Below are 26,995 nucleotides of genomic sequence, written 5' to 3'. Positions count from 1 at the left end.
GACAACAGTCAAAAGTTCATATCGCAGTCAAAGTTTAGAAACATACAACTATTGGGAAGACGAATGTAGTCAGTTGCCTGTGAAAATAATTTACTGCTGAATTTGGTAATATGGTAAGCACTTCTGTCTTCAAACTTGGAGCTCTCTCCTTTAAATCCAATGTCATCGGGGATCCAAGATGGCGGCGACCCAGCAAGTCTGAGTCTACAGTGCTCCTCCTAAGACTTGGGCAAAGTGGGTCACCCACCCCCATCACACTCACCAAATCATTTAAAATAGCTGTTTAATTTAATTAGTTGTTTAGTATTGCATTTAAACAATTTAATCTTCAGTGAAAATGACTAAAGGGAAGGGAGCCCGCAGCTCTCAGCAAGCAGGAATCCCTCCCCCCACCCTCACCAGCTGCAGCAGAGGTATCTGCAGCCGCCCCAGGAGACTTACCTATGGTGGCGAGCTTCGTGGAAATCATCTCCAAACTGGATGCAAAGATCGACGCTTTTATTGAAGAATCCCGAAGTCAATTGGACTCATTCTCGGCCGCGCTGCAAAAGCATGACCGAGACATTAAGGAAATCGAGCGCCGAGTCAGAGGGGGTGGAGCTAAAGGCCGTGACCTCCGAAGAGGAAGGCCAGCTTACAAGGTTCCTTGAACAGTGGCTTCCACAGCTTTTAAATCTGGAGGCTGGATCAGGCCAAGTAAGGGTAGAATGGGCCTCCCGGGTTGCAATATGCGGGCCCGGCTCGAAACAGCACCCCCGCCCGGTCCTGTTCCGGCTGCAGAACTACAAGGAGAGGCAGATACTCCTAGAAGCCTCTAGATATCTTGGACAAGATCCCCAAGCCATGATTTATAAAGGTTCCAAGATCATATTATTCCAGGACTTTTCCCCAGCTCTGGTCCGAAAGAGGAAGGCATTCGATGAGGCGAAGTAGTGTTTAAGGGACTTAAATATTCAGTACACCTTACGCTACCCAGCGACTCTACGCTTTAACCAGGAAAGATCCGTGTATAACTTCGGATTGCCGGAAAAGGTCAAGGAATTTTTTGACTCTCTTAGATAAATTGTAAGAGATAATTGATGTTGGTTTGCCTTCCCCCTACTCCTGTTTATAGCCCCCTTTTTTTTACCTTACTGTTTAATATTATCTTGGGGGTTAGGGAGAGGGATTTATTTACTTGTTCTCTACTTAACCATTTTCTCTCCCCCATATAGGCCGGGTGGTCTAGTTAATGTTGGTGGGGGGAGGTGGTTACCTTATTCTATTTTACCTCTGTCTCTAGGAGTGGGGTTGTTTTCCCTTGTTATTTTGTATGATTATATTTAATTATTACTTGTTGAGGTTGTAATTTTATAGTTATATATGTTTATACATGGTATTAACATTACCAAATATATCCAGGTGTTGGTGGGGGTTGGGGGGGGAGGGGTAGGTTGCTCACTGTTAACTCAAGCTCTGTAGTATATTTGAATTTTTCTCATCATATTGAGGAGCGCCTGGGTCAAGGGTGGGGTACTGGTTGGGAGAGGATACAATGGACCTTTGGAAAGAAACTTATACCCCTGGGTACAAGGGAGAAAATCTCTATTTAAATACATTTTTTAAAATTTATTATGCTGTTGAGTGTATTAGAGAGCCTTTATTTTTGTGAATTTTATATACTCTATGCTTGGGATGTTCTGGGTAGGGTTTCCCCTCCCGAGGGGTCTCAGATTTGCCCGGACGATTATGGTTGATCAGTCGGTTAAGTGGTGCACCTGGAATGTCAAGGGGTATAATTCGCCAGTCAGAAGGAAGAAAATATTATCAAATTTCAAGAAAGAAAGGGTTGATGTAGCTCTCCTACAGGAGACACACTTTTTGGATAAAGAACACGTGAAATTACGACAGGGTGGATTTGATCGGGCCTTTCTTTCTTCTTTTAGCTCAAAAAGCAGGGGAGTTGTTATTCTTATTCGGAAGAATTTCCCTTTCAAAATCCTAAATCAGATAAAAGACGAATCAGGAGGATATATTCTGATGAATGCCCTTATAAATGGAGAGGAATATGGGATTTTGAATTTGTATTGTCCCCTGGCACATCCTTTTAAATTTATAACGGAAGCCTTCTCAAAATCGATGGCTCTCAGTGCCGTCATGCAATTATAGGGGGAGACTTTAATTGTATTATGGATCCGGAAATAAATAGGATTTCCAAGAGTACTGCAGGAGTATCTCCCAGATCTAGACAATTGGTGGATTTGAACAAAGAATTAGGATTAGTAGGTGTATGGAGATGTCTTCATCCACAGGGCAGAGATTTTTCTTTTTACTCCAATCCACATAAATGTCATACCAGAATTGATACGTTTTTTGTCCCCTCGATTTTTTTAAAATTCCATATCATCCTGTAAAATAGGTAGTATAGCAATTTCCGATCATGCTGCTGTATATATGGAAATCAAGGTGAGGAACAATGGGACATCCCCTCGGCATTGGCGAATGGACCCCTTCCTGATGAAAGATAGTAAATTTGCAAAGTACTTCTCTCAAGAATTTAAAATTTTTTAAGAAATTAATTTAGGTATGGCTAGCAACCCATAAATGATATGGGAGACCATCAAAGCTTACACGCGAAGTTTGATCATCTCATACTCAGCGACCCAGAAAAAATTAAAGGGAGAACAACAGCGTCTGCTCGAAGCTCGCTTAAAAGCAGCTGAAACAGCATACGCTGATAGACCTTCTATTATCAAATTGCAAAGGATTATGGCCCTTAGGACAGCTCTAAACACCACACTTACCCAAACGGCTAAGAGGGAAATATTATTTGCAAAACAAAGGTTATATGAATTTGGCGACAAACCAGGTAGATACTTAGCATTTCTTGCAAAGAAAAAAAAGGCCCTCAATCTATCAAGGAAAGTACGTGTATTTTGACTCGTGATCATAAAAAGATTAACGCAATCTTTAGAAAATGTTATTCTGATTTATATAAATTGCAGGATTGTGAAGACAGGACTAGGAGGATGCAATCATATTTTAAAAATTTGACCTTTCCGGACCTAACTCCGGAACAGGTATCGGTCTTAAATGCTCCCCTACCAGTCCAATAAATACTTGATGAAATCAGGCAACTTCAGAGCAGTAAGGCACCTGGCCCAGATGGCTTTCAAGTTGAATTCTATAAAGAATTTACAGGAATACTGGCTGGTCCACTTATGGACATGTATAACTACGCATATGGTAAACTGGGTGGCTGAGGGCCCCCCTGGACTTTCAAATTGGCACAGATTAATTATGGAATGTATTCCCCTTGACTTCCTTACAAATATGGTGCACCGAAAGACTGCATTATTCCATAAAATATGGCAGCCCTTCTTGAATTATATAAATACAGATATTTCAGCCACCCTAACAAGGGCTTTTATTTAATTGAGATTGCGAACCTGGCTAGTCCGGGGCCTCTTGGGAGAGGAATCCCGCACGAATACAGGTTTTGTTACATTTGATGTTAACACATTCCGAGCTTGTATCTCACTATCCAATTTCTGTGTTATCCGTTGTTTTTTTTTCTTTCTCTTATTTGATAATGTAAGAGACTTAATTATACACTCTGGTTAGTTGTAGGTTAGATTAGTAGTTAGTTGAGTTTTGTTTTTTTTTCTCTCAGTATTTTTCTTTTGTTAAATTTTGGTTATTATTTATTTAAGATTTAATTGTATATCAATGTTTGTACTTGAGAGTTTTTTTTATTTTTGTAAACTTGTAAAAATGTTAAATTTCCAATAAAAATATCTGTATAAAAAAATCCAATGTCATCAACATTCTCCTGAAGAAAAATACCTAACCTGCAACAGCTTTGCAAACAGCAGACCGCCTTTAACTTCCCTTTCCTCTCCAAAATCCTTAAGTGTAAATGGTGCCCACCTTTCCAAGAATTCCATATTTGCATTCCACCAAGCAATTTCCACCCTTGCCACAGCGAATTGGCTCTCATTAAATTTCATACTCCAGGACTGTGATAACTCAGTGCAGGCTTGCTGGTGTGAACAATCTCTTCTGTACCTTATAATTCTCCTTATCCTTCTCAATCTGACTGCTGCCTTTAACATGGGTGACCACACTATGCCGTTGCCTGCAACTCCATCCACCACCCCCTTACTTCCGTCTAAGGCCCCAAAGGAGCCTTTCATATCCATCAGAGATTTATCTGTACTTCCTCACACGCCATCTACTGTATTTGTTGCTCCTGATGTCTCCTCTACACTGGGGAGACAGGACACATACCTGTGGAACACGTCAGAGAACATATCCAGGATGCATGCATGAAATAACTCCACACCCTGTGGCCGATCACTTTAACTCCCCCTCCCAGTCCACCAAGGGTCTCCCTCTATGTCCTTACCACCCAACGCCTGGAGGAAGAGCAACTCATCTTGCGCCTTGGGTCCATCCAACCACTCGGCATCAATGTGGATTTCACCAGTTTCCTCATTTCCCCTCCCCCCACCTTATCCCAGATCCAACCTTCCAACTCGACAGCGTCCCCTTGACTTGTCCTACCTGTCCATCTTCCTTCCCACCTATCCATTCGACCGTCATCTCCAACCTATCACCTTCACCCCCAACTTTATCTATCGCATTCTCAGCTACCTTTCCCCCCCTCACCCCCACCCAGCCCCACCCCCCTCCCATTTATCTCTCAGCCTCCTTGGGCCACCCCCTCATCCCTGATGAAGAGCTTATGCTCAAAATGCCAATTCTCCTGCTCCTCAGATGCTGCCTGACCGGCTGTGCTTTTCCAGCACCACACTCTTCAACACTCTTCATGACTGTCCAGCTGATTGGCACTGCTCTCACATTCTAACCGTATCCATCTCATCAAAACCAGAAAATCACTTACTCTGACTTCTCTTCTTGCTCCTGCTGCTGCAGTTTTTTCCTCACGTCTCCCAAAGATCATATCACAGTCCCTTCATATTTCTCATCGATATCCTACCCCTCAGCAATAGCATCTGAAGGCACAGTGCTAGTTTTCACATGTATGCCGAGTTCACTCAGATTTTCAGTTCCTGCTTCAAACTCTATTCACTAGCTACTGACCTCATCTCTCTCCCTGAGAACAGTTCATAATTTTGGTGACACAGTTGATTCCAAACTGATCTTCTATAATTGTGGAATCACTAACTAATTAGCAACAGTCCACAAATGATCATAGGCAACTACCCCCATTAGACAGAGTGAGATATATAAACACACACACAGATATACATTTGCATATGGAGTTTTAGTAATCCAACATAATGTCACTTTTACAACATTCAGTGCCAGATGTTGCTTTATCGTGCTCCTGTGAAGAACCTTGGGGTGCTTAAAGGTGCAATATAAACTGCTGTTGACATCATAATTTGGCACATTTTAAATTCACCCTCAAGATGTACAGCAATGGTAGGAAGATTTTTATTATCCATTCTTAACTGCCTTGATAAGTTGGTGATGATTCCTTTTCTTGAGCCGCTACTATCTTTTATTATTGTTTATAATAATGTCATACAATTGTGGGATTGTTAGGCCATTTTGCAGAACAGCTAAAAGTTAACCATGTTGGCATGGGACTGAAATCAGATACAAATCACTCCATAGAATGATGGGAAATTTCCTTTCCTAAAGGAACATGAAGCAGTTGGATTTGTACACCATCCAATACCTTAATGGTCATTTATAGTATACTTTTTTTGTAAATTCCATTTTTTAAAATTAAAATCAAACCCTTCAATTACCTTGATGATTGTCATAATCTGACGGTTCAGAAGGGCATTGGAAGAGCTGAGTAGGAACAAAAACTCAGATGACCAAGCAGGCTCAGAGAAAACAGGCTCAGGTCAATGAATAGTCCATCTTTTAGCATCTGAGACTATAATGTCACGGTGGGATCCTGAGTCACCCTGGCAAATGCTTCACCACCACAGCTGCCACATGGTGAACTCATTCCCTGGATTACTTGCCCAGTAATGTGGTACTACAGTAAAGAATAGGAATGTGCAAAACTTGGAACTTTACCAGAATATGTTTTTCGCACCTTAAAATGCTCTGCTGGTTAACACAATAAGTAGTGGGTCTGTGCAGACAATGAAACTTCAAGGATTTTTCTGGGAGCTTCTGTGTTCAATTAGCCAGTTCCAACAGAGATGGCAGGAAGCATCCCACAATGTGCCTCAACACCTCCTGAGATACGTGGCAGAATGTATGCTGCGGTTTCTGTTTCTGATTACTATCAAGTGCTCCTAGTTAATGATGAGTGAACATTGATATTAAGTGAAGCAAGACAGTGCATCGCTATGAATTCTTAAATACTTGGCTGAGATTCACTGCTTGTGCTCACATAATCAAGCATAATCAAATCAATAAGTCACTGCATGATATCTGGCTTTTATAGGAAGGTACCCGAGTAAGAATTAAATGTCCTCAAACAAACTGAAGAGGCAAAGACTGTGATTAATTTTTATCCATTCACAGGATGAGGGCATTGCTGGGCCAGCATTTATTGTATATCCCTAATTACTAGAGGGCAGTTAGGAGTCAATAACATTGTTGTGGGACTGGCCAAAACAGGTAAGGATAGCAGTTTCCTTTCCTCAGGGACGTCACTGAACCAGATGGGGTCTTCCTGATGAAAGACAATATATTTGACAATTGGTCATCATTAGACTCTTAACACTAGACTTTTTTATTGAATTCAAACTCAACCATCTGCCATGGCAGGATTAGAACCCAGGTCTCTGGATTAACAGTCCAGTGATCATACCACTAGGGTACCACCTCCCCTGATTGGAGTTATGCATAGGTGCCCCCCCACCATCAGTAATAAGGATGTGGGGCAGAAAATAAATCAGGAGACAGAAAAGACATGTGAGAAAGACACTATTGCAATAATCGTAGAGGACTTCAATATGCCATTGGACTGAGAAAGTCAGATTGGTGACAGATCCCAAGGAAAGGAATTTATGAAATGTCTACAAGGTGCTTTTTCAGAGCAGCTTGTGGTAGACCTCACCAAGGAACTGGCAATTTTGATTTGGTCATGTAAAACAAGGCAGACTTGATTAGGGAGCTTAAGGTAAAGGAAACCCTATGGGCCAGTGACTATAATATGATAGAATTCACCCTGCAGTTTGAGAGGGAGGAGCTGGAGTCAGATGTAACGTGTATTACAATTGAATGCTACAAAGATATGAGGGCGTACCTGGCCAGAGTTGATTGGAAGGGCAGCCAGCAGGCAAGATGGTGGGGTAGGAAGAGCAGGGGATTTTGCAGGCAATTTGGGAAGCACAGCTGAAATTCATACAAAGGAAGAAGAAACATACTCAAAGAAGGATGAAGCAACCATGACTGACAAGGAAAGTCAAGGACAGCATAAAGAAAAATCATACAATCTGGTGAAGATTAGTGGGAAGCCAGAGGATTGGGGAGCCTTTAAAAACCAGCAGAAGACAATGAAAAAAGCAATATGGGGGAGATGATTAAATATAAGGGCAAGCTAGCCAGTTATATAAGAGAAGATTGCAGGAGTCTTTGTTTACATATATAACAAGGTACAAGAGAAGCAAGAGTTAACAGTGGACAACTGGAAAGTGAGGTTGGAGAAGTAGTAATGGGGAACAAAGAAATGGCAGAAGAACCAAACAGGTACTTTGCATCAAGCTTCAAAGTGAAAGACAAAAGTAACATACCAGAGCTTCAAGACAGATGGGGGACAGATGGGGGCAGGGGTGAGTGTAGTAGCCATCATTAAGGAGAAGATGCTGGGGAAGCTGAAGGGACTAAAGGTGGATAATTCAGCCGGACTACTTGAACCACACTATAGGGTTCTGAAGGTAATAGCTGAGGAGATTGAAGTCGCATTGGTGGTGATCTTTTAGAAATCACTGGAGTCAGGGGGGTTCCCAAAGGGCTGTAAAAGGAGGAAGGGATGCAGAAAATGGAAAGTTATAGGCTGTTTAGCCTGACCTCAGTCATTGGTAAGACTTTAGAACCTCATATTAAAAGGAGAGCCCCAATGGACGTGATCTGTTCGGATTCCCTCAGAAGGTCTTTGACAAGATACCACACAGGAGGTTGCTGAAAAGGATAAAAGCCCATCATGTTAGGGGCAAGGTAATAGTATGGATAGAGGATTGGTTGACTGGCAAAAGGCGGAGAGTGGGGATAAAGGGATCTTTTTCAGGATGGCAGCCGGTGACTAATGAATTCCGCAAATATTCATGTTATACATTAACATTCTGGACGAAGGAACTGAGGACATTGTTGCTAAGGTTGCATGTCACACAAAGACAGGTGGAAGGACAGATAGTGGTGAGGAAATGGGGAGGCAACAGAAGGACTTTGACAAGCTAGGAGAGTGGGTAAAGAAGTGGCAGATAGAATACAATATGGGAAAGTGTGTGGGAAAACGCACTTCCGTAGAACAGAGGTTATTTTCTACACTTAGAAAAGCTTTGGAAATCTGAAGAACAAAGGGACTTAGAAGTCATGGTTCAGGATTCGTGTAAGGTCAACATGCATTCATTTAGAGAGGACTAGAATACAAGAGCATGGCTCTACATCTGGGGATGTTTAAGGCTCTAGTCAAACTGGATTTGGAATATTGTGAGTAGATGAGATAAGAATCCCTACACTGATTAGATTCCCTACAGTGTGGAAACAGACCCTTTGACCCAACAAATCCACACTGACCCTCCAAAGAGTAACCCACCCCCCTCTGACTAATGCTCCTAACAACTATGGACAATTTAGCATGGCCAATTCACCTGATCTGCACATTTTTGGAATGTGGGAGGAAACCGGAGCCCCAGGGGAAACCCACACAGATACGGGGAGAATGTGCAAACTCCACAGAGTCACCCAAGGTTGGAACCGAACCTGGGACCCTGGCAATGTGAGGCAGCAGTGCTAACCACGGAGCCACCATGCTGCCCCATTTTGGCTTCATATCCAAGGAAGGGTGCGTTGACTTGGAGGTTTGCAAGAATGATCCTGGAAATGAAGGGCTTGTCCTATAAGGAGCGGGTGAAGACTGAGGTTATATTCAATGACGTTTAGGAGGATAGTGGTGAAGCTTACAGAGGCTGGAATAGAGTGGACATGGAGAAGACATTTCCACCAGTAGGAGAGATTAGTACCTGAGGGCACAGCCTCAGAATGAAGGGACGATGTTTTAGAACTGAGATGAGGAGGAGTTTCTTCATCAGACTGTAATGAATCAGTGGAACTCTTTGCCACAGAAGGCTATGGAGGCCAAGCCTTTAAGATAGAGATGGATAGGTTTTTAATCACTTGTGAGATCAAGAATTAAATGGTGAAGTCAGGAGAATAGGCTGAAAATTAGTTCAGCCATGATCGAATGGCAGAGCAGACTTGCTGGGCCAAATGGACTAATTCTGTTCCTATATCTTATGATCTTATGGAAACATAAATGTGAAAAGGTTTGTCAATGTACTGAATGTTGTTACTGCTTTCCTGTTCTTGCGTACCAAGCACCATTTTTGTCAATCCGAAAGCACAAAACCCATTTCTTAATCTCTGCTTTAAAACAAGGTTTTATGACATGTCTAAATAGATTCAAATAAATTCCACTCGTTATTTTGCTCTGAATGGGGACAAACCCAGCCCAATTGAGTTCCAAAGAAGAATGATATTAGATTCAAAAGTTAACTCTGTTTCTCTGCCTAGAAACGCTGCCTGACCTGCTGAGTTTCTCCAGCACCTTCTGACCTTACAAAGCTCTACTCACTAGCGGCTGGTTACTTCTATGAACATTGAGTCTGAAGGACAGCCTTTACAAACAAAACCAACATCGCAATTCTCTCCAAATCACATTAGCAAACTTTGAAGACTCCACCAGCATTGTCCCAGGACTTGATCCACCAGAACAGAGATGCTATTGCGTACAGAAAAGGAAGACTGGTTTAGCACGGAGTCATGGGATGACTCCAAACCCCATGAAGACTCATAGCTTCACATCATACATGCCAAGAAAATGACCTATCTCATCCTCAACAGGTTACTCACTGTTCATATACAAAGGTAAAAATCACAATCTGGATGAAGTAATAAGGGTAACAGTACACTCTGGGTGGAGTGCTTCAGCAGCAGACACCAAGGATGGTTTTGGTACAACCATCACTGACCAAGCTAGCTGAGTCACAAAGAACACAGCTGCTCGTCTGAACGTGCAATGTGCAGTGAGAGGTCCAATACAAGGGAATAAAGTTGCAGATGCTTACTTTCTGCTCAGGAGAGGCAAAAGGTTATGTATTGGGAATTATCATGTTCAGAGTACCTAGGTTGGATAATTACTAGGCAAACTGGCTATGATGAGTTCAATGGAAAATTAGCATACAAACACGCTGTTTCATAAATTTAGGGGAGACTAAGCACAATGTGAAATTTTTGAAATTCTCAGGCGAATCACCACAAATTGACCAGCAATTCATCTTTGATCCCCTCACAAGTTGATGACTGGTTGGTTTTATTAATAATGATATACATTATATTGCCATATTTCTTTTCCAGCAAAGTTCATTAAAATGTATGCGAAGATATTGGGCAAAATACCATTATTACTCCAGAGATGCTAAGTGACATACAATCAATTAAAAATGACTGAACAAGAAAAATTATGCCAAGGAACAAACAAAAACTATAATTTACAAAAAGCAGTAATACTTCTCCAAGTACACAATCTGGGTGTGTACACAACATGGGAATTCTGAAATGATCCAATACTTTATTTAATTTCCAAACCACAAAATGAATGAGAGCACATAGAAAGATTTATCTATTTTTGCACACATCTCCACTTGTATTTTGCCTATATTTATGGGGTGACTTGATTGTGGGTTTATTTTAGAAAGTAACCTTCATGGTATTTTTCAAACCTACTATAAGAAATATACACTAGACTCAGAGTGATAGAGATGAACAGAACAGAAGCAGACCCTTCGGTTCAACTTGTCCATGCCAACCAGATATCCAAACCTAATCTGGTCCGATTTGCCAGCGCTTGGCCCATATCCCTCTAAACCCTTCCTATTCATATACCCATCCAGATGTATTTTAAATGCTGTAATTGTGCTAGCCTCCACCACTTCCTCAGGCCCAACAATGTCTCTTCTTCCTCAGGCAGCTGAGAAAATTTGGCCTGCCAACTTTTAGAGGTGTGCGATCTACCTAGATTAGCCCTCCTCCCACCCTGACTCCTGTAAAAATGCCATCCCATATTCCCAATTCCTTCGCCTCCACCGCATCTGCTCCCAGGAGGACCAATTCCAATACCGAACAGCCCAAATGGCTTCCTTCTTCAAAGACCGCAATTTCCCCTCAGACGTGGTCGACGATGCTCTCCATCGCATCGCCTCCACTTCCCGCTCCTCCGCCCTTGAACCACGCCCCGCCAATCGCCACCAGGACAGAACCCCACTGGTCCTCACCTTCCACCCCACCAACCTCCAGATACCATCGTATCATCCTCCGTCATTTCTGCCACCTCCAAACAGACCCCACCACCAGGGATATATTTCCCTCCCCACCCCTATCAGCTTTCCAGAGAGACCATTCCCTCCACGACTCCCTCATCAGCTCTACACCCCCACCAACCCAATCTCCACTCCCGGCACCTTCCCCTGAAACCGCAAGAAGTGCAAAACTTGCGCCCAGACCTCCCCCCTCACCAAGGCCCCAATGGATCCTTCCATATCCATCGCAAATTCACCTGCACCTCCACACACATCATTTACTGTATCCACTGCACCCGAGGTGTCTCCTCTAAATTGGGGAGACAGGCCGCCTACTTGCGGAACGTTTTAGGGAACACCTCTGGGACACCCGCACCAACCAACCCAACCGCCCTGTGGCTGAACACCTTAACTCTCCCTCCCACTCCCGACAAGGACATGCAGGCCCTTGGCCTCCTCCATCGCCAGAGCCTGGCCACACGACACCTGGAGGAACAGCGCCTCATCTTCCACCTAGGAACCCTCCAACCACATGGGATGAATGTAGATTTCTCCAGCTTCCTCATTTCCCCTCCCCCATCTTATCTCAGTCCCAACCCCCGGATTCAGCACCGCCCTCTTGACCTGCAATCTTCTTCCCGACCTCTCCGCCCCCACCCCCTCTCCGGCCTATCACCCTCACCTCCTTCCACCTATCGTATTCCCAGCGCCCCTCACCCAAATTCCCCCCTCCCACCTTTTATCTCAGCCCACTTGGCACACGAGCCTCATTCCTGAAGAAGGCTTATGCCCGAAACATTAATTCTCCTGCTCCTCGGATGCTGCCTGGCCTGCTGCGCTTTTCCAGCACCACACTTTTCAACTCTGGATCTATCACTACCTTGTATGGCAACTGTACCATTCAAGATCGGAGAGAGTTACAGATAGTGGTGAACTCAGCCTGGACAATCACAAAGGCCAACCTCCCATCTATAGAATCCGTCTACCAGGCCCGCCAGCATTCTCAAAGATCCATCCCATTATGGCAATGCTTTTCTACAGTGGGGAGAAGATACAGAAGCCTGAACACACGCACCAGGCAGTTTCAAGACAGTTTCTACCCTACTGTCGTTAGAATACTGAATGGACTTACAAAAGTTTAGCACTCCCTGTACATCCAAATCATTTGTATAAATAATGAAAAGCAGTAGACTCAGCACTGATCCCTGTGGCACACCACTGGTCATGGACCTCCAGCCTGAAAAGCAACCCTCCACCACCATCCTCTGTCTTCTACCTTCGAGCCAGTTCTGTATCCAAATGGCTAGTTCTCCCTGTATTCAGGAGATCTAACATTGCTAACCAGTCTCCCATGAAGAACTAACAGACATGCCACTCATATCCATATCATTCCCATAAGTTTAGTGTTAGCTCTTCTGTATGTAAAAATGCATGCCCAATAAAATGAAAGTGCAAACCAGCAAAGCATTGATATGGAAGAACTAGCTTTCATTGTCTAACACCTCAGGTGGTTGTAGCAGCAGCACTACTGGCACGCATTTCCTGTTTATGTTATGTGTACCTCTAGATCAACTGAGATGTAACTCTTATGCTATACATGTATAACAGCAGCTTTAAAACATTGAAGGAAGTTTAGAAAGGACACCATTTAAATCCACTGTGTTCATGTTGGGCAAGAAGATATTTATAGTCTAACCAAGTGCATTTACATTTTCATTTTTGTGGTATAGATTTAAAGGAACAAGGGGGTTATATTGGAGCTATACAGGACTGTAGTTGACCAGAGCTGGAGTACTATGGCAGATCGGGTAGCCACACATACAGGATGCCTGAAGAAGGGCTCATTCCCGAAACATCGATTCTCCTGCTCCTTGGATGCTGCCTGACCTGCTGCGCTTTTCCAGCAACACATTTTCAGCTCTGACCTCCAGTATTTGCAGTCCTCACTTTCTCCACACCTACAGGATGTAAAGGTACTGGAGGGCGTACAGAGGGGATTCACCAGGAGGTTGCCTGGGACTGAGCAGTTTAGATATGAAGATTTCTTCAGAAGATTGAGAGGGAACCTGACTAAGGTGTATAAATTAATATGGGGCATGCATAGAATGGACAGGAAGCAGCAGTTCCACTTAGGTGCAGTGTAAATAATAACAAGGTGGCATAATTTTAAGATGAAAGGCAGGACTTCGGGGGGACTCAAGGACTTTGTTTTTAACCCAGATGCTGGTGGAAAGCTGCAATGCACTGCCTGGGAAGATATTTGAGGCGAAAAACCTCGCAACCCTTATAAACAACTTGGAAGAGCTTCTGAAATGATATCGACACTCAAAGTTATGAGCCTCTGGTGGTAAGTGGCCTCTAATTGTAGATTTTTGTTGGTGTAGAATCTTAATGTACAGAAGATCCTATGAGGTACAAAAAGTAGAGTGGTGATGATCAGGTCATTAATTATCTGAATACATACTTGGGTACTAATGGCGTAAAAACAGAGGAGGGTAAGCATTGCTGATATTTAGTCAAGAGAATTTTCCTGTTCTGTCAGTTTCCAGCTCAAGGAAAGTAGGATGGATGACCGGTTTTTGGAAAAATATGATATGTCAAATGAGTTGAATGTAATCAGGAAACACGCAAGGTATAATAATCACAATATGTTTAGATTATGCACAGAAAAGGACAAGTGTAATGCAGAGTGTAATGTACTTAATTGGAAAAGGGTCAACTTGAATGCAATAAGAGGTTGGCTCAGGAAAATTAGAATTGATAAAAAAAAACAGAAAGTGTTGAATCTCAGTAGGTCTGGCAGCATCTGTGGAGAGATAGAAACAAAGTTAACATCTTGAGTCCAAGATGTCTCTTCTTCAGAAGTCGACTGGAATCAATGATTGGCAGGAAAAAGGAGCAACAGAATAATGACTGCCCTTATAGATGAAATAATTTGATACCTTTCAAATCTGGTAATGGCCAAATGATATTTTTGCTAGATTAGTAATCCAGAGACCCAGGTGATATTTTGAGAGCCCGGGTTCAAATTCAATCACAGTAAATGGTGGAATTTGAATCTAATAAGATTCTGGAATCAAAAATGTAATGATGACCATTAAACTATTATCGGTTCTGATAAAGTGGTTCAGGATCAACGACAAGAGAAGAATGACAGATGTTCAATTGACAATACAGATCACAACCAGGCTCACTTTGAAAATATCAGAGCAGACTTATAAAAGACAGTAAGAGAAGTAAAGAGACAGCCAGAGAAGTCACTGTCAGCTTCTTCTGTAGGGTTGTAAGTAGTAACCCAGTAGAAAGAAGTGTGGTTGATCAAGAATCAAAGAAGAGATTTATACACGAGGCATACAGCAGGGTTGAGGCACAAACTGAATACTCCGCGTCAGTACATACCAAGGAAGGAATGGACTAAAGCCACAGAAAAGGTAGGTCAGAAACTGGATGGAATAAAAACTAATCAAGGGGAGGTATTAGAAAGAAAGGTTATCTGTTCTTAAAACAGATGACCCAGATCTTGCCTAAGTCAATGATGCTGCAAACAACTCCCAAGATTTCCCAATTTCCTCTGTCACAGTAATACAAAGATCATTGACGGCTGCATATAACTGACAATGCCTGTTGGCACCCATTACAAGTTTGGATGCAGAGATCTTCTTGGGATATACACGAGAAATTTAACTTTCAATAAGTATTTCCCCTGCTACCTGGGAAATTCCACAAAATTTCTCTGACTCCAATCTAAAGTTGTAGAGTTCAGATAATTTCATAGCATTTACCTAGGTAGTTAACCAGAAAAAGTTAGACAGATTAAAATCTATTATAATAACAGGAGAACTACATAACTGATCCTTCCAATCCTGAATTTAAATTGCAGAAAAATATGAATGCTGTGCATCACTTTATCACCAAAAGCATGATCATGAACAAATTACTGGTGTAAATATACCTTATCGTGAAATCACTGCTGAACCCATCTTTAATACAGGAAGCAGTATTCAAAGAAAGGATGGTAGTCTAAATGAAGCAGTGCTGGTTCTCTCACCCCAAGTTCCTGATATTATGTTGCACTGTGGAAACATGAGACTGAAATTTTTATTTCAACACATCACTATTTCAGACTTTGCTTACCAGTCTTGGATCAATTTCTTCATTCAGAGTAGCTTCATTCTTGATAAGTGCAACTCTTTGTGCAAACCTGCATGTTGAAATAGATTCCTACGGTAGAAGAAAATTTTGAGTAATTGATTACTCAAACCAAAAAGTCATTAGGCACACAAGAACACAAGTTGACCATTCACCACTCAAGCCCCAAAAATAATGGATCTGTCTTTAATTTATCAACAAGTATTAGTTCTACAGTCCTTAAAATTATTGGCAAAAAACTATCACTATTAATTTTGAAAATATCAATTGGTCTAGCCTTCGAAACTTTTTAGAGAAGCGAATTCCAGATTTCCACTGTCCATTACATGAAAAAGTGCTCACTGACATTAACTCCAAATAGCTTAGCTCTCTTTTTAAGCTCATGAAATTTTGCTATGAAGTCCCCTTAGGAAGAAAAGGTTATATCCTACTCAAGCTATGAACTCCTGCAATCTTAAGCATTTTTATTTGATTTGATTTACAATTATCACATGTACTTCTGTGTGTTGAAGTGGCAAACCATGCCCATGCTCCCATGCCTCACATGTGTGTCCTTGGCCTGCTGCAATGTTCCAGTGAAGCTCAACGCAAACTGGAGGATTAGCATCTCATCTTCCGACTAGACACGTTACTGCCTGCCGGTCTCAACACTGAATTCAACAACTTCAGATAATTATCCCATCTCGACCCCTCTGTTTTCATTCTGCTCTGTAACTTTATTTTATTTATTTCTTTTTTTTTACTGTTCTGTACCTCTTATTTCTTGATTGTTTCTCTTTCTCTCTTTCATTTTTTCCTCTCCTCTTCCCCCTATGCTACTCTTTTCCCTTGTTTTCCATTTTGCCTCTGCCTCACCCATCCCATCCCCCACATAATTTGTCACATAGCGTTTGCAATCCTTAAGACTGTAAGACATAGGAGTGGAAGTAAGGCCATTCGGCCCATCGAGTCCACTCTGCCATTCAATCATGGCCGATGGGCATTTCAACTCCACTTCCCAGCATTCTCCCATCTGTTACCTCACTTTTGCCTTGTTGTTTTCTTACACCTAGCAGCATTCATTCTACTTCTGCTTTGTGAGATGCAAATCTGAGAGACTAAGGATATGTTCTGCCAATAACAGTTATCCCTTCATCTCAATGCCCCACACGCACCTCCAACCAGTCCTCTGCAGCACTTCCTTGTGGTGACAATGTTTCTCCATATAAAGCCCATGAACCTATGGAAGTAGCCCTGGTAAAAGGTATTTTGTTGTTCTTTTCCATCTAATGTCTAATTTGTAATGAGGCTGTTAATAAGCTCAAGTCCCTTACCAATGACATATGTTTTTGAGACAGGCAATTTGTTTTGCACTTTAACCTAAACGAGGTCAGAAGTCACACAAAACACCAGTTACAGTCCAACAGGTTTAGATGAAGTCACAAGCTTCCAGACTGCTGCTCCTTTGTCAGGTGAAGTAATTTTATCTGACAAAGGAGCAAAGCTCCGAAAGCTTGTGATTTCAAATAAACCTGTTGGACTGCAATCTGGTGTCATGTGACTTCTGGCCTTGTCTACCCCAGTCCATCACTGGCACCTCCATATCATGGCTACCATCGACACCACAAACTGCTGGCTCAAAGTGGAGAGGATCTCAAGAAGATGGAAATATCGACACAAGACATCGAGTTTCTGCAGAGATGCAAGAAAGCAGAGATGGTCCCGAAAGGAATACATACCACAAACTCACTCAAGTCGACTTACAACACAGACTACACCGAGAGAGTCTGCCATCGCACCTCTCGCGCACTCCTCAATCATCTCATACATGAACTCTACTGCAAATGTCACAACCTTGAAATCAAGGTACAGTCCATATTTTCAGGACACAGCGGACCAGCTACAAGACACTGCCAAGCAACAGAACTACTCCACCAACATGCATACCAAGAAAAGGAAACTGAAGAAACTTGACATCACCACCAGCAGTAACTCAGTCTCCCCAGATTGAAACCAGTATCACCACAGGGAAATCCATTGTCAATTTGTCTGACCACACCCTTCAACCAGACAAAATCAAAGTCCTCAGCTGAGAGCTCAGTTTCTGCCCCACTACCAAAATGGACCTTACTGGTCTCGCAGCAGACATCAGGTGAATGAGGCTCCAGGAACTCTTCCACAAACCCCAAAGTTCAGTCCAATGAGACAACCAACAAACTGAAACAGTCGACAGAGAGATTTGCAGATCAGCGACCAAAGAAGACAGAGTCGAATTAGACGCCTCTGGAAGGCCACTGCCCAAGGCTCAACATGAATGTTCAAGCTGTCAGGAGATGCGTTAATGCCAGATTCATCAGCCGCATTCACAAGATAGCACAGAACATCAAAACAAAATTTTACCAGATGAAGGAGCAGCCCTTCAAAAGCTTGTGATTTCAAATAAACCTGTTGGACTATAACCTGGTATCATATGACTACTGACTTTGTCCCATTCAGAACAAAACCTGGCACCTTCACATCATATTCTAAACAAAGTAGCAAATTATGGCCCAGCTTACTTTTTTGCCTATTTTTCCATTCAGAAACATGCAAAGAAAGGAACAAAAGATTTTAGTGGTCCAAATAAATATTTTACATCCTACCAGGGAACAATTAACTCCAACTATTAATATGCAGGTACTGTAAGCCATTAGCAAAACAAATGGCATGTTAGCATTTATTGCAAGGGAGTTGGACTAGAAAAAGCAAGTAAATTTTCCTGCAATTAGGTAGGGATTTTGTGAGACCACCCCTTGAGTGCTCTGTGCAATTCTGATTTCTTGTCGAAGGAAGCATACACTCGTTGCAGATGAAACAAGGATTCATTAGATTAGTAGCAGGGATGAAAGGGTACCCTAGAATGAACCTCTATTCTCTGAAGTTTTGAAGAATGAAAGGTGATCTTATTGAAACATGGAAGGTCCTTAAAGAGGGCGATGGTGGTATAGTGGTGAGCATAGCTGCCTTCCAAGCAGTTGACCTGGGTTCGATTCCCAGCCATCGCAGTGTTGTGGTTTCTAAACTGACTTTTAAAGGTAAGTTACTGGGATAAACTGAGAATACGAATGTTCCATTCTGTGGTAAAACGGATCTCTCAGATCGCTCCTTGCTTGGGGCAGCACAGTGGCTCAGTAGTTAGCACTGTTGTCTCAGAGCACTAGGGATCCGGGTTCAATTCCTGTCTCAAGCGACTGTCTGTGTGGGGTTTGCACATTCTCCCCATGTCTGCGTGGGTGTCCTCCCACAGTCCAAAGATATGCAGGGCAGGTGAATTAGTCATGCTAAATTGCCCATAGTGTTAGGTGCATTAGTCAGAGACAATTGCGTCTGGATGAGTGACTCTTCGGAGGGTTGGTGTGGACTTGTTGGCCCGAAGGGCCTGTTTCCACACTGTAGGTAATCTAACCTAATCTAATATTGAGAGTACAAAACTAGGGAAATAGGCATTATGCTAGCTGTATCATTTCTGTACAAAGGTGCCAATCTGGCCCAGGAGTCCATGAATGCAGCACTGCTCTTCAGGTGGTAGGGGTCAGAGAGTGGAAGGAGTTATGCTGAATCAGGGAGCTAACAATGCTATGGCCAGAAAAAAAGAGAATCATTCTATAAACAAAAATTCTGTTTCAAGGCCACTACATAAGCAAGGACCCCGATCATAAACCCTGCCTCTGTTATCATGCCACTCTGCCTTTTTCTCCTGGGCATACTTTTGAGACCATGCTACACTACAGCAACTCCTGGCTTCCAGTCTCCTTACACCCCTCACTATCTCTGGCCTTGGAGGCAAGTGCTGAGGCTCCATCTCTTGCAAATTTCAAATCCCCACTTAAAGCAGAATCCAGCAAATCTGAGTCCTGGCAGACTTCCACCAATGGTGTCTGCCAGAAAAGTCAAAAGAAATTCAGCAGTAGTATTCCAAAACCTATTTTAGCAATTGTGAATTCAAGTTAAATCACCTTTATCTTTATTCACTAAATGCACTTCAAATACATTCATGGACCAGACTAACCTTGTTGATAACAATTCTGAACTGACTGAAAACTTGATGCATAATTAATAATTGTATGTTTAATAAAACACATTCCATGTTTGCAAGCAAGCTCCCAGTTAGTAACTGCTCTTCTATTATTATCTATATCAACGTACATCTGTAGCTTCTTACCATTCCCTTTCAATTGATTTCATAGCTGAGTGCTTATTAGCTTATTGCCAACAGATTTTATAATATAGAACTGGATGCAACTTCCTCCAGTTCTGAAAAAATAGGATTGGTGTCAATAAATCATTCTGGGAAAAAAAGTGAAAATTTAATCCTTAAAATTTGAAAGAAAATTTCTTCTGTTCCCAAGAAAATCCTTCCAGATACCTAGAGGAGGTTACAGGTTCATAGTTGTGAAGGATAACTTTGGACAAATGCCCCCAAGTGTGCTTTTCTTAATTACGCAGCAAGTGAAGAAAAGCTAGAGCATATTACTAAGGCATTTTTCTCACTTCCAAAGCACATTTGTTAAAGAACCTCCTTCAAACGTAAGTTCTGAGCTCTGCATAAATTAAGAAGTAAACAAGCTGTACATGCCTCTAAGTTCCTCTTATCCACAGATAATGTTGCAACCATTGTCGTCATACAGTTTCCTCCCAGGCTGTCCCTCAGAACAGATGTCATCATTGAATTTCGATAAGGGATGTGCGTACGGTTTTTTTCTGCAAGTGCGATAATAACCTGTAATTTCAACAAACAATTTCAACTGTGTTCTTTGGTGCATAGAAACCAACAAACAAATCACATTTGGAAATTGTAAAATGTAGAAAGCGTCATATTTCTTCCCTTCAACTTTAATTTTAACAGTGAAGTTCAATTTTGTGTCAGAAAAGGGATGGTATCATTAACAATGCTAGAAAATGACAAACTGTCATTTTAATTCAACAACAGTCAAGGCTCTCGTTAGATGCAATAGGGTACCATTTTACACAATATTAATTCAAAATTATGAAAATAGGAAATGATAAGGCCATGAGAAAGTTTAATCAATTAGACTATCTGACTGTGACAGTCCGCGGTGTGGGCAGCACCGCAAGTGGAAGAGGTTCATTACATCACATTTAGTTTAACTTATGATTTGGAGATGCCGGTGTTGGACTGGGGTGTACAAAGTTAAAAATCACACAACACCAGTTTATAGTCCAACAGGTTTAATTGGAAGCACACTAGCTTTTGGAGCGTCGCTCCTTCATCAGGTGTTAGTCATCTGATGAAGGAGCGTCGCTCCGAAAGCTAGTGTGCTTCCAATTAAACCTGTTGGACTATAAACTGGTGTTGTGTGATTTTTAACTTTGAGCTTTAACTTATACTACATGTTTATGAAACAGGTGTAGACCTTTATTTGGAACTATAAAAACTACCTCCATTCACCTAATTTAAAATTCTGAACAAATCCATTACACGTGTTCATAATGGTACATTTTATGCATATAGTTACAATGGCATTTGGATATAACAGTTACAACAATCAAATAAAAACAATGCCTATTTTTGCCACTAAACCATTTTTAATTTAACAAAGCAAATGTCTGGTGTGCTATCCAACCTTACCTGCTCCAGGTATGTAAGTGACAGGTTGATGTACTTAGCCTCTGTCAATAACTGTCCTCCAACTCCAGTTTTTGTGACACGTTCTGAGCCAGCCAAGTCCACCAGGTGCAACTTGGACCGACGGATAGTTGCAGAGCCTGGCTCTCGACTAGAAACATGAATGGTAAAAATGCAATGGGATCGAGTTGAGGCCTGGTTCATGGGTGTCTGATAAATGAAGATAAAATGCATAAATATCAGCTGCCATTATCACTATTGGAGTATTCTTAATTCATTCTTCAAAAAATGACTTAAACAGCAGGCATATATAATCATGAAGCTTTGGAACATTGCATCTTGGCAGTTTCACTCTAGCGGTAATTTATAAAGTTCATAATGGAGGGTTACCAATTAGTTCCTTGCTTCCCATGATTAGCCAAAGAACACATGCTGTTTGTTAGATCTGCAAGACTGGCTACTTGCAATAGACAGGGTACTGACTGGACCAATCAGCCCAAGCTTACAAAACTTTAAGCACTGTGTCTAACATCGGATCTGATTCAACTTTGGAAGATATTTTGGGGCAGCATGGTGGCTCAGTGGTTAGCACTACTGACTCCATCCTCGGGTGACTGCGTAGAGTTTGCACGTTCTCTCTGTGTCTGCGTGGGTTTCCTCCGGGTGCTCCAGTTTCCTCCCACAACCCAAATATGTGCAGGTTAGGTGAATTGGCCATACTAAATTGCCCACAGTTTTCAGGGATGTGTAGACTAGATGCATTAGTCAGGAGTAAAAAGAGGTTGGGGGATCGGTTAGAGGGTTGGTATGGACTTGTTGGGCCGAGGGGCCTGTTTCCACACTGTAGGGATTCTAAAGTTCTTGGTTTTTTTTACGCAAGTATCCTTTATTCTTGTGCCTAGAATAATTCAGCCGATAGCGTGATAAAGCCAGCAGCGTATAATGCTAGAATGAAGACCCAGAATTGGTTAACACACCGAATTTAAAATATGAAAGCATAAATATTTATCCTTATAAACAACGCAAAACATTCACTTCAAGTAAAGGGGATGTAAAATAGATTTCTCTTCAGGGAGATTCACTTTTAAAACAAAAAAAACTTATTGGTCGGAATGTTTCCACCTAGAATAACATCAGCAGAAAAAGACCCTAAACAATGTGGTTCAGTCTTGGATGTATTACTTCACCAATTCTTGCCATAATGAAGTCTATTTCTGGACCATAAATTGCAAGTGGTACAAGAAGAGGAAGAATAACTGAGTACAATTTATCCTGCATAGTTTGGTTTTGGATTGAAAACCATGTTAGAATAATTTATCCACCAAACTGAACTAAATTGAGAAGAATCAAAAAGTGAACTTAATTTCAGGATTATCATCATTTATCTTCAGTACAATCAGCTCGCAAAGAAGGATTTTCACAGGTCAATTCAAGTACTGCCACTGTTACATTGAGCTAGCAAGTGAAATACTATTTTATACACAATCTTGGCCTAATGTGTAAGGGATAACTGAGCTTTGAAAACTTCGGATTTTTAATAGTATAATCTAGAATGGAAAAGCCATTCAGCTCAACTCTGTGAGAAACACAAAATGCTGTAAAAACTCAGTTCGGCAATTAAAATGAAAATAAAATGATATGACTTTGAAGTTCTGAGCCGTTACACCAGAAAAAGCTTTCCTTTTTGGATCCTAATTACCATTCAATGTCATTTTAATTTAAATTTTTTTTTGTTTAACATTGACAACAAGATTAACAACATCTACTTATTTTTCTTCCAGAAGAAAACATATCAGAAGATTCCAGTAGAAAACAAGGAAACATAGCTATAAGAGTGCCACTTTAATAATGAATTTTTCAGTCTCATAAACTCATTGAGATATCCAGCATGGAAACAGACCCTTCGGTCAAACTCGTCTATGCCAAATGGATATCCTAAATACATCAGCACCCATTTTCCAGCATTTAGCCCATATCCCTTTAAACCCTTCCTATTCATATACCCATCCAGATGTCTTTTAAATATTGTAATTGTACCAGCCTTCATCACTTCCTCTGGCAGCTCATTGCAGACATTGTGAAAAGGTTGCCCCTTAGGTTCCTTTTAAATCTTTCCCCTCTCACTTTACATCCATGCACTCTAGCTCTGGATTCCCCCACCCGGGGAAAAGACCAAAGCTATTTACCGTCCATGCCTCGCATGATCTTATGAACTTCTATAAGGTCACCCCTCAGCCTAAGACCATAAGACCATAAGACATAGGAGTGGAAGGAAGGCCATTCGGCCCATCCAGTCCACTCCGCCATTCAATCATGGCTGATGGGCATTTCAACTCCACTTACCTGCATTCTCCCCGTAGCCCTTAATTCCTCGAGACAACAAGAATCTATCGATCTCTGCCTTGAAGACATTTAGCGTCCCGGCCTCCACTGCACTCTGTGGCAATGAATTCCACAGGCCCACCACTCTCTTGCTGAAGAAATGTCTCTGCATTTCTGTTCTGAATTTACCCCCTCTAATTTTAATGCTGTGTCCACGGGTCCTAGTCTCCTCGCCTAATGGAAACAATTTCCTAGCGTCCACCCTGTCCAAGCCATGTATTATCTTGTACGTCTCTATTAAGTCTCCCCTTAATCTTCTAAACTCCAATGAATACAAATCCCAGGATCCTCAGCCATTCCTCATATGTTAGACCAACCATTCCAGGGATCATCCGTGTGAATCTCTGCTGGACACGTTCCAGTGCCAGTATATCCTTCCTGAGGTGTGGGGACCAAAACTGGACACAGTACCCCAAATGGGGCCTAACCAGAGCTTTATACAGTCTCAGTAGCACAACGGTGCTTTTATATTCCAACCCTCTTGAGAGAAGTGATAACATTGCATTCGCTTTCTTTATCACGGACTCAACCTGCATGTTTACCTTTAGAGAATCCTCGACTAGCACTCCCAGATCCCTTTGTACTTTGGCTTTACGAATTTTCTCACCAGTTAGAAAGTAGTCTATGTTTTTATTTTTTTGCCTAAGTGCAAGACCTCGCATTTGCTCACGTTGAATTCCATCAGCCATTTCCTGGACCACTCTCCCAGACTGTCGAGATCCTTCTGTAGCCTCCCCACTTCCTCAGTACTACCAGCCTGTCCACCTAACTTAGTATCATCTGTAAACTTCACTAGAATGCCCCCAGTCCCTTCATCAGATCATTAATATATAATGCGAACAGCTGTGGCCCCAACACTGAACCCTGCGGGACACCGTTCGTCACCGGCTGCCATTCCAAAAAAGAACCTTTAATCCCAACTCTCTGCCTTCTGTCAGACAGCCAATCCTCAATCCATCCCAGTAGCTCACCTCGAACACCATGGGCCCTCACCTTGCTCAGCAGCCTCCCGTGTGGCACCTTATCAAAGGCCTTTTGAAAGTTTAGATAGACCACATCCACTGGGCTTCCCTGGTCTAACCTACTTGTCACCTCTTCAAAAGAATTCCAACAAGTTTGTCAGGTATGACCTCCCCTTACTAAATCCAGGTTGACTTGTTCTAATCAGACTCTGCTCTTCTAAGAATTTAGAAACCTCATCCTTAATGATGGATTCTAGAATTTTACCAACAACCAAGGTTAGGCTAATTGGCCCATTTTTGTCTTGATCCTTTCTTAAACAAGGGGGTTACTACAGCGATCTTCCAATCATTGGGGACTTTCCCTGATTCCAGTGACTCTTGAAAGATCTCAACCAATGCCTCCACTATTTCCTCAGCCACCTCTCTCAGAACTCTAGGGTGTATCCCATCAGGGCCAGGAGATTTATCAATTTTAAGACTTTTTAGCTTTTCTAGCACTATCTCTTTTGTAATGGCAACCATACACAACTCAGCCCCCTGACTCCCTTTAAATGTTGGGATATTACTCATGTCTTCCACTATGAAGACTGACGCAAAGTACTTGTTAAGTTCTCCTGCTATTTCCTTATCTCCCATCACTAGGTTTCCAGCATCAGTTTGAAGTGGCCCAATGTCTACTTCTGCCTGTCGTTTGTTTCTTATGTATTGAAAGAAACTTTTATATCATTTCTAATATTACTGGCTAGCCTACCTTCATGTTTAATCCTCTCCTTTCTTATTACTCTCTTTGTTATCCTCTGTTTGTTTTTGTAGCCTTCCCAATCTTCTGATTTCCCACTGCTCTTGGCCACTTTATAGGATCTCTCTTTTTCTTTAATACATTTCCTGACTTCGTCAGCCATGGTTGTCTTATCTCTCCCCGGATAATCTTTCTTTTCTTGGGGATGAACCTCTGTACAGTATCCTCAATTATACCCACAAACTCCTGTCATTTTTGCTCTACTGTCTTCCCCGCTAGCCTCTGCTTCCAGTCTATTTTTGTCAGTTCCTCTCTCATGCCCTCATAATTATCTTTATTTAACTGTAACACCATTACATCCTATTTTGCCTTCTCTCTTTCAAACTCCAAACTGAACTCTACCATATTATGATCGCTGCTTCCTAAGGGTTCCCTTACTCTAAGATCTTTTATAAAGTCTGGTTCATTGCAAAGCACTAGGTCCAGAATAGCCTGCTCCCTTGTGGGCTCCATGACAAGCTGTTCCAAAAAGCCATCCTGTAAGCATTCCATGAATTCCCTTTCTTTGGATCCACTGGCAACATTATTTACCCAGTCCACCTGCATATTGAAGTCTCCCATGATCAATGTGACCTTGCCTTTCTGACATGCCTTCTCTATTTCCCGGTACATGTTGCGCCCCTGGTCCTGACCACTGTTAGGAGATCTGTACACAACTCCAATTATGGTTTTTTTGCCTTTGTGGTTCCTCAATTCCACCCACACAGACTCCACCTCATCTGAAGCTATGTTATTCAGTGCCACCCCCTCTGTCGACCTCTCTGTCTTTTCGATAAGTTGAAAATCCTTGGAGGTTTAACTGCCAGTCCTGACCCCCAAGTCTCTGTGATGCCTACCACATCATAATCATTCACTATGATCTGTGCCATTAGTTCATCTGCTTTGTTATGAATGCTATGAGCATTCAGGTAAAGTGCCTTAATGCTAACTTTCTTATCATTAGAGATATTGGAAGTCATATGATGTCCTAAGTTATCCTTGCTTCTATCTGCATTCCCAGTCTGCCTCAATTTTAAATCCGCCTGGACACATGCTATCCTGCTGCTTATCTTTCCATTTAATGCCATACTCCCTGGCACCCGACAGGCAACACACCATGCGAGACTCCCGATCCGGCTTGCAAAGGATACTATCTGTCCCCCTAATTATAGAATTCCCTATAACCACTACTTGTCTATTAGCTCCCCCCTCTTGAATGGCCTTCTGCACCATGGTGCCTTGGTCAGTTGGCTCAGCCTGTCCAGAGCCCTTTTCCTCATCCGAACAGAGAGCAAGAATCTCGTACCTGTTGTACAAGGTCAAGGGCTGAGGCACCTCCACTACTGAACTCAGGTTCCCCCTACCTGCCTCACTGACAGTCACACTCTGATGTTCCTGATCACTAGCTGAATGTGAATTACTTAATCGCCCAGGTGTGACTGCCTCCTGAAACAAAGCGTCCAAATAACTCTCCCCCTCCCGGATGTGCCGCAGTGTTTGAAGCTCAGATTCCAGATCATCAACTCTGATCCGGAGTTCTTCCAGCAACCAACACTTGCTGCAGATGTGGTCACTGCTATTCACAATGGGATCAGCCAGCTCCCACATCATACAGCCTCTGACA

At 42.1% G+C, this 26,995-nt stretch overlaps 1 protein-coding gene and 1 non-coding gene across 2 annotated transcripts in view; one reads left to right on the top strand and one right to left on the bottom strand.

Annotated features, from left to right (window-relative positions):
• Positions 1-26,995, bottom strand: part of kif6 (kinesin family member 6) — a 541,049-nt gene that overhangs the window by 368,248 nt on the left and 145,806 nt on the right. Inside the window, exons 7-9 of the mRNA XM_060854513.1 lie at positions 21,253-21,459; positions 20,239-20,382; positions 15,630-15,716 (exon numbers count right to left, since the gene is read on the bottom strand). Of these exons, the coding sequence (XP_060710496.1) occupies positions 15,630-15,716; positions 20,239-20,382; positions 21,253-21,459 (438 nt within the window). The remainder of the gene's footprint in view (positions 1-15,629; positions 15,717-20,238; positions 20,383-21,252; positions 21,460-26,995) is intronic.
• Positions 18,596-18,667, top strand: trnag-ucc (transfer RNA glycine (anticodon UCC)). Its single transcript has one exon. It is a non-coding gene; the product is annotated as a tRNA-Gly (tRNA).

Source organism: Hemiscyllium ocellatum, chromosome 3 (genome assembly GCF_020745735.1).
Source record: "Hemiscyllium ocellatum isolate sHemOce1 chromosome 3, sHemOce1.pat.X.cur, whole genome shotgun sequence".
NCBI classification, from domain to species: domain Eukaryota; kingdom Metazoa; phylum Chordata; class Chondrichthyes; order Orectolobiformes; family Hemiscylliidae; genus Hemiscyllium; species Hemiscyllium ocellatum.
The sequence above is the reverse complement of the archived record's forward strand: the minus strand, read 5'-3'. Positions and strand labels throughout refer to the sequence as shown.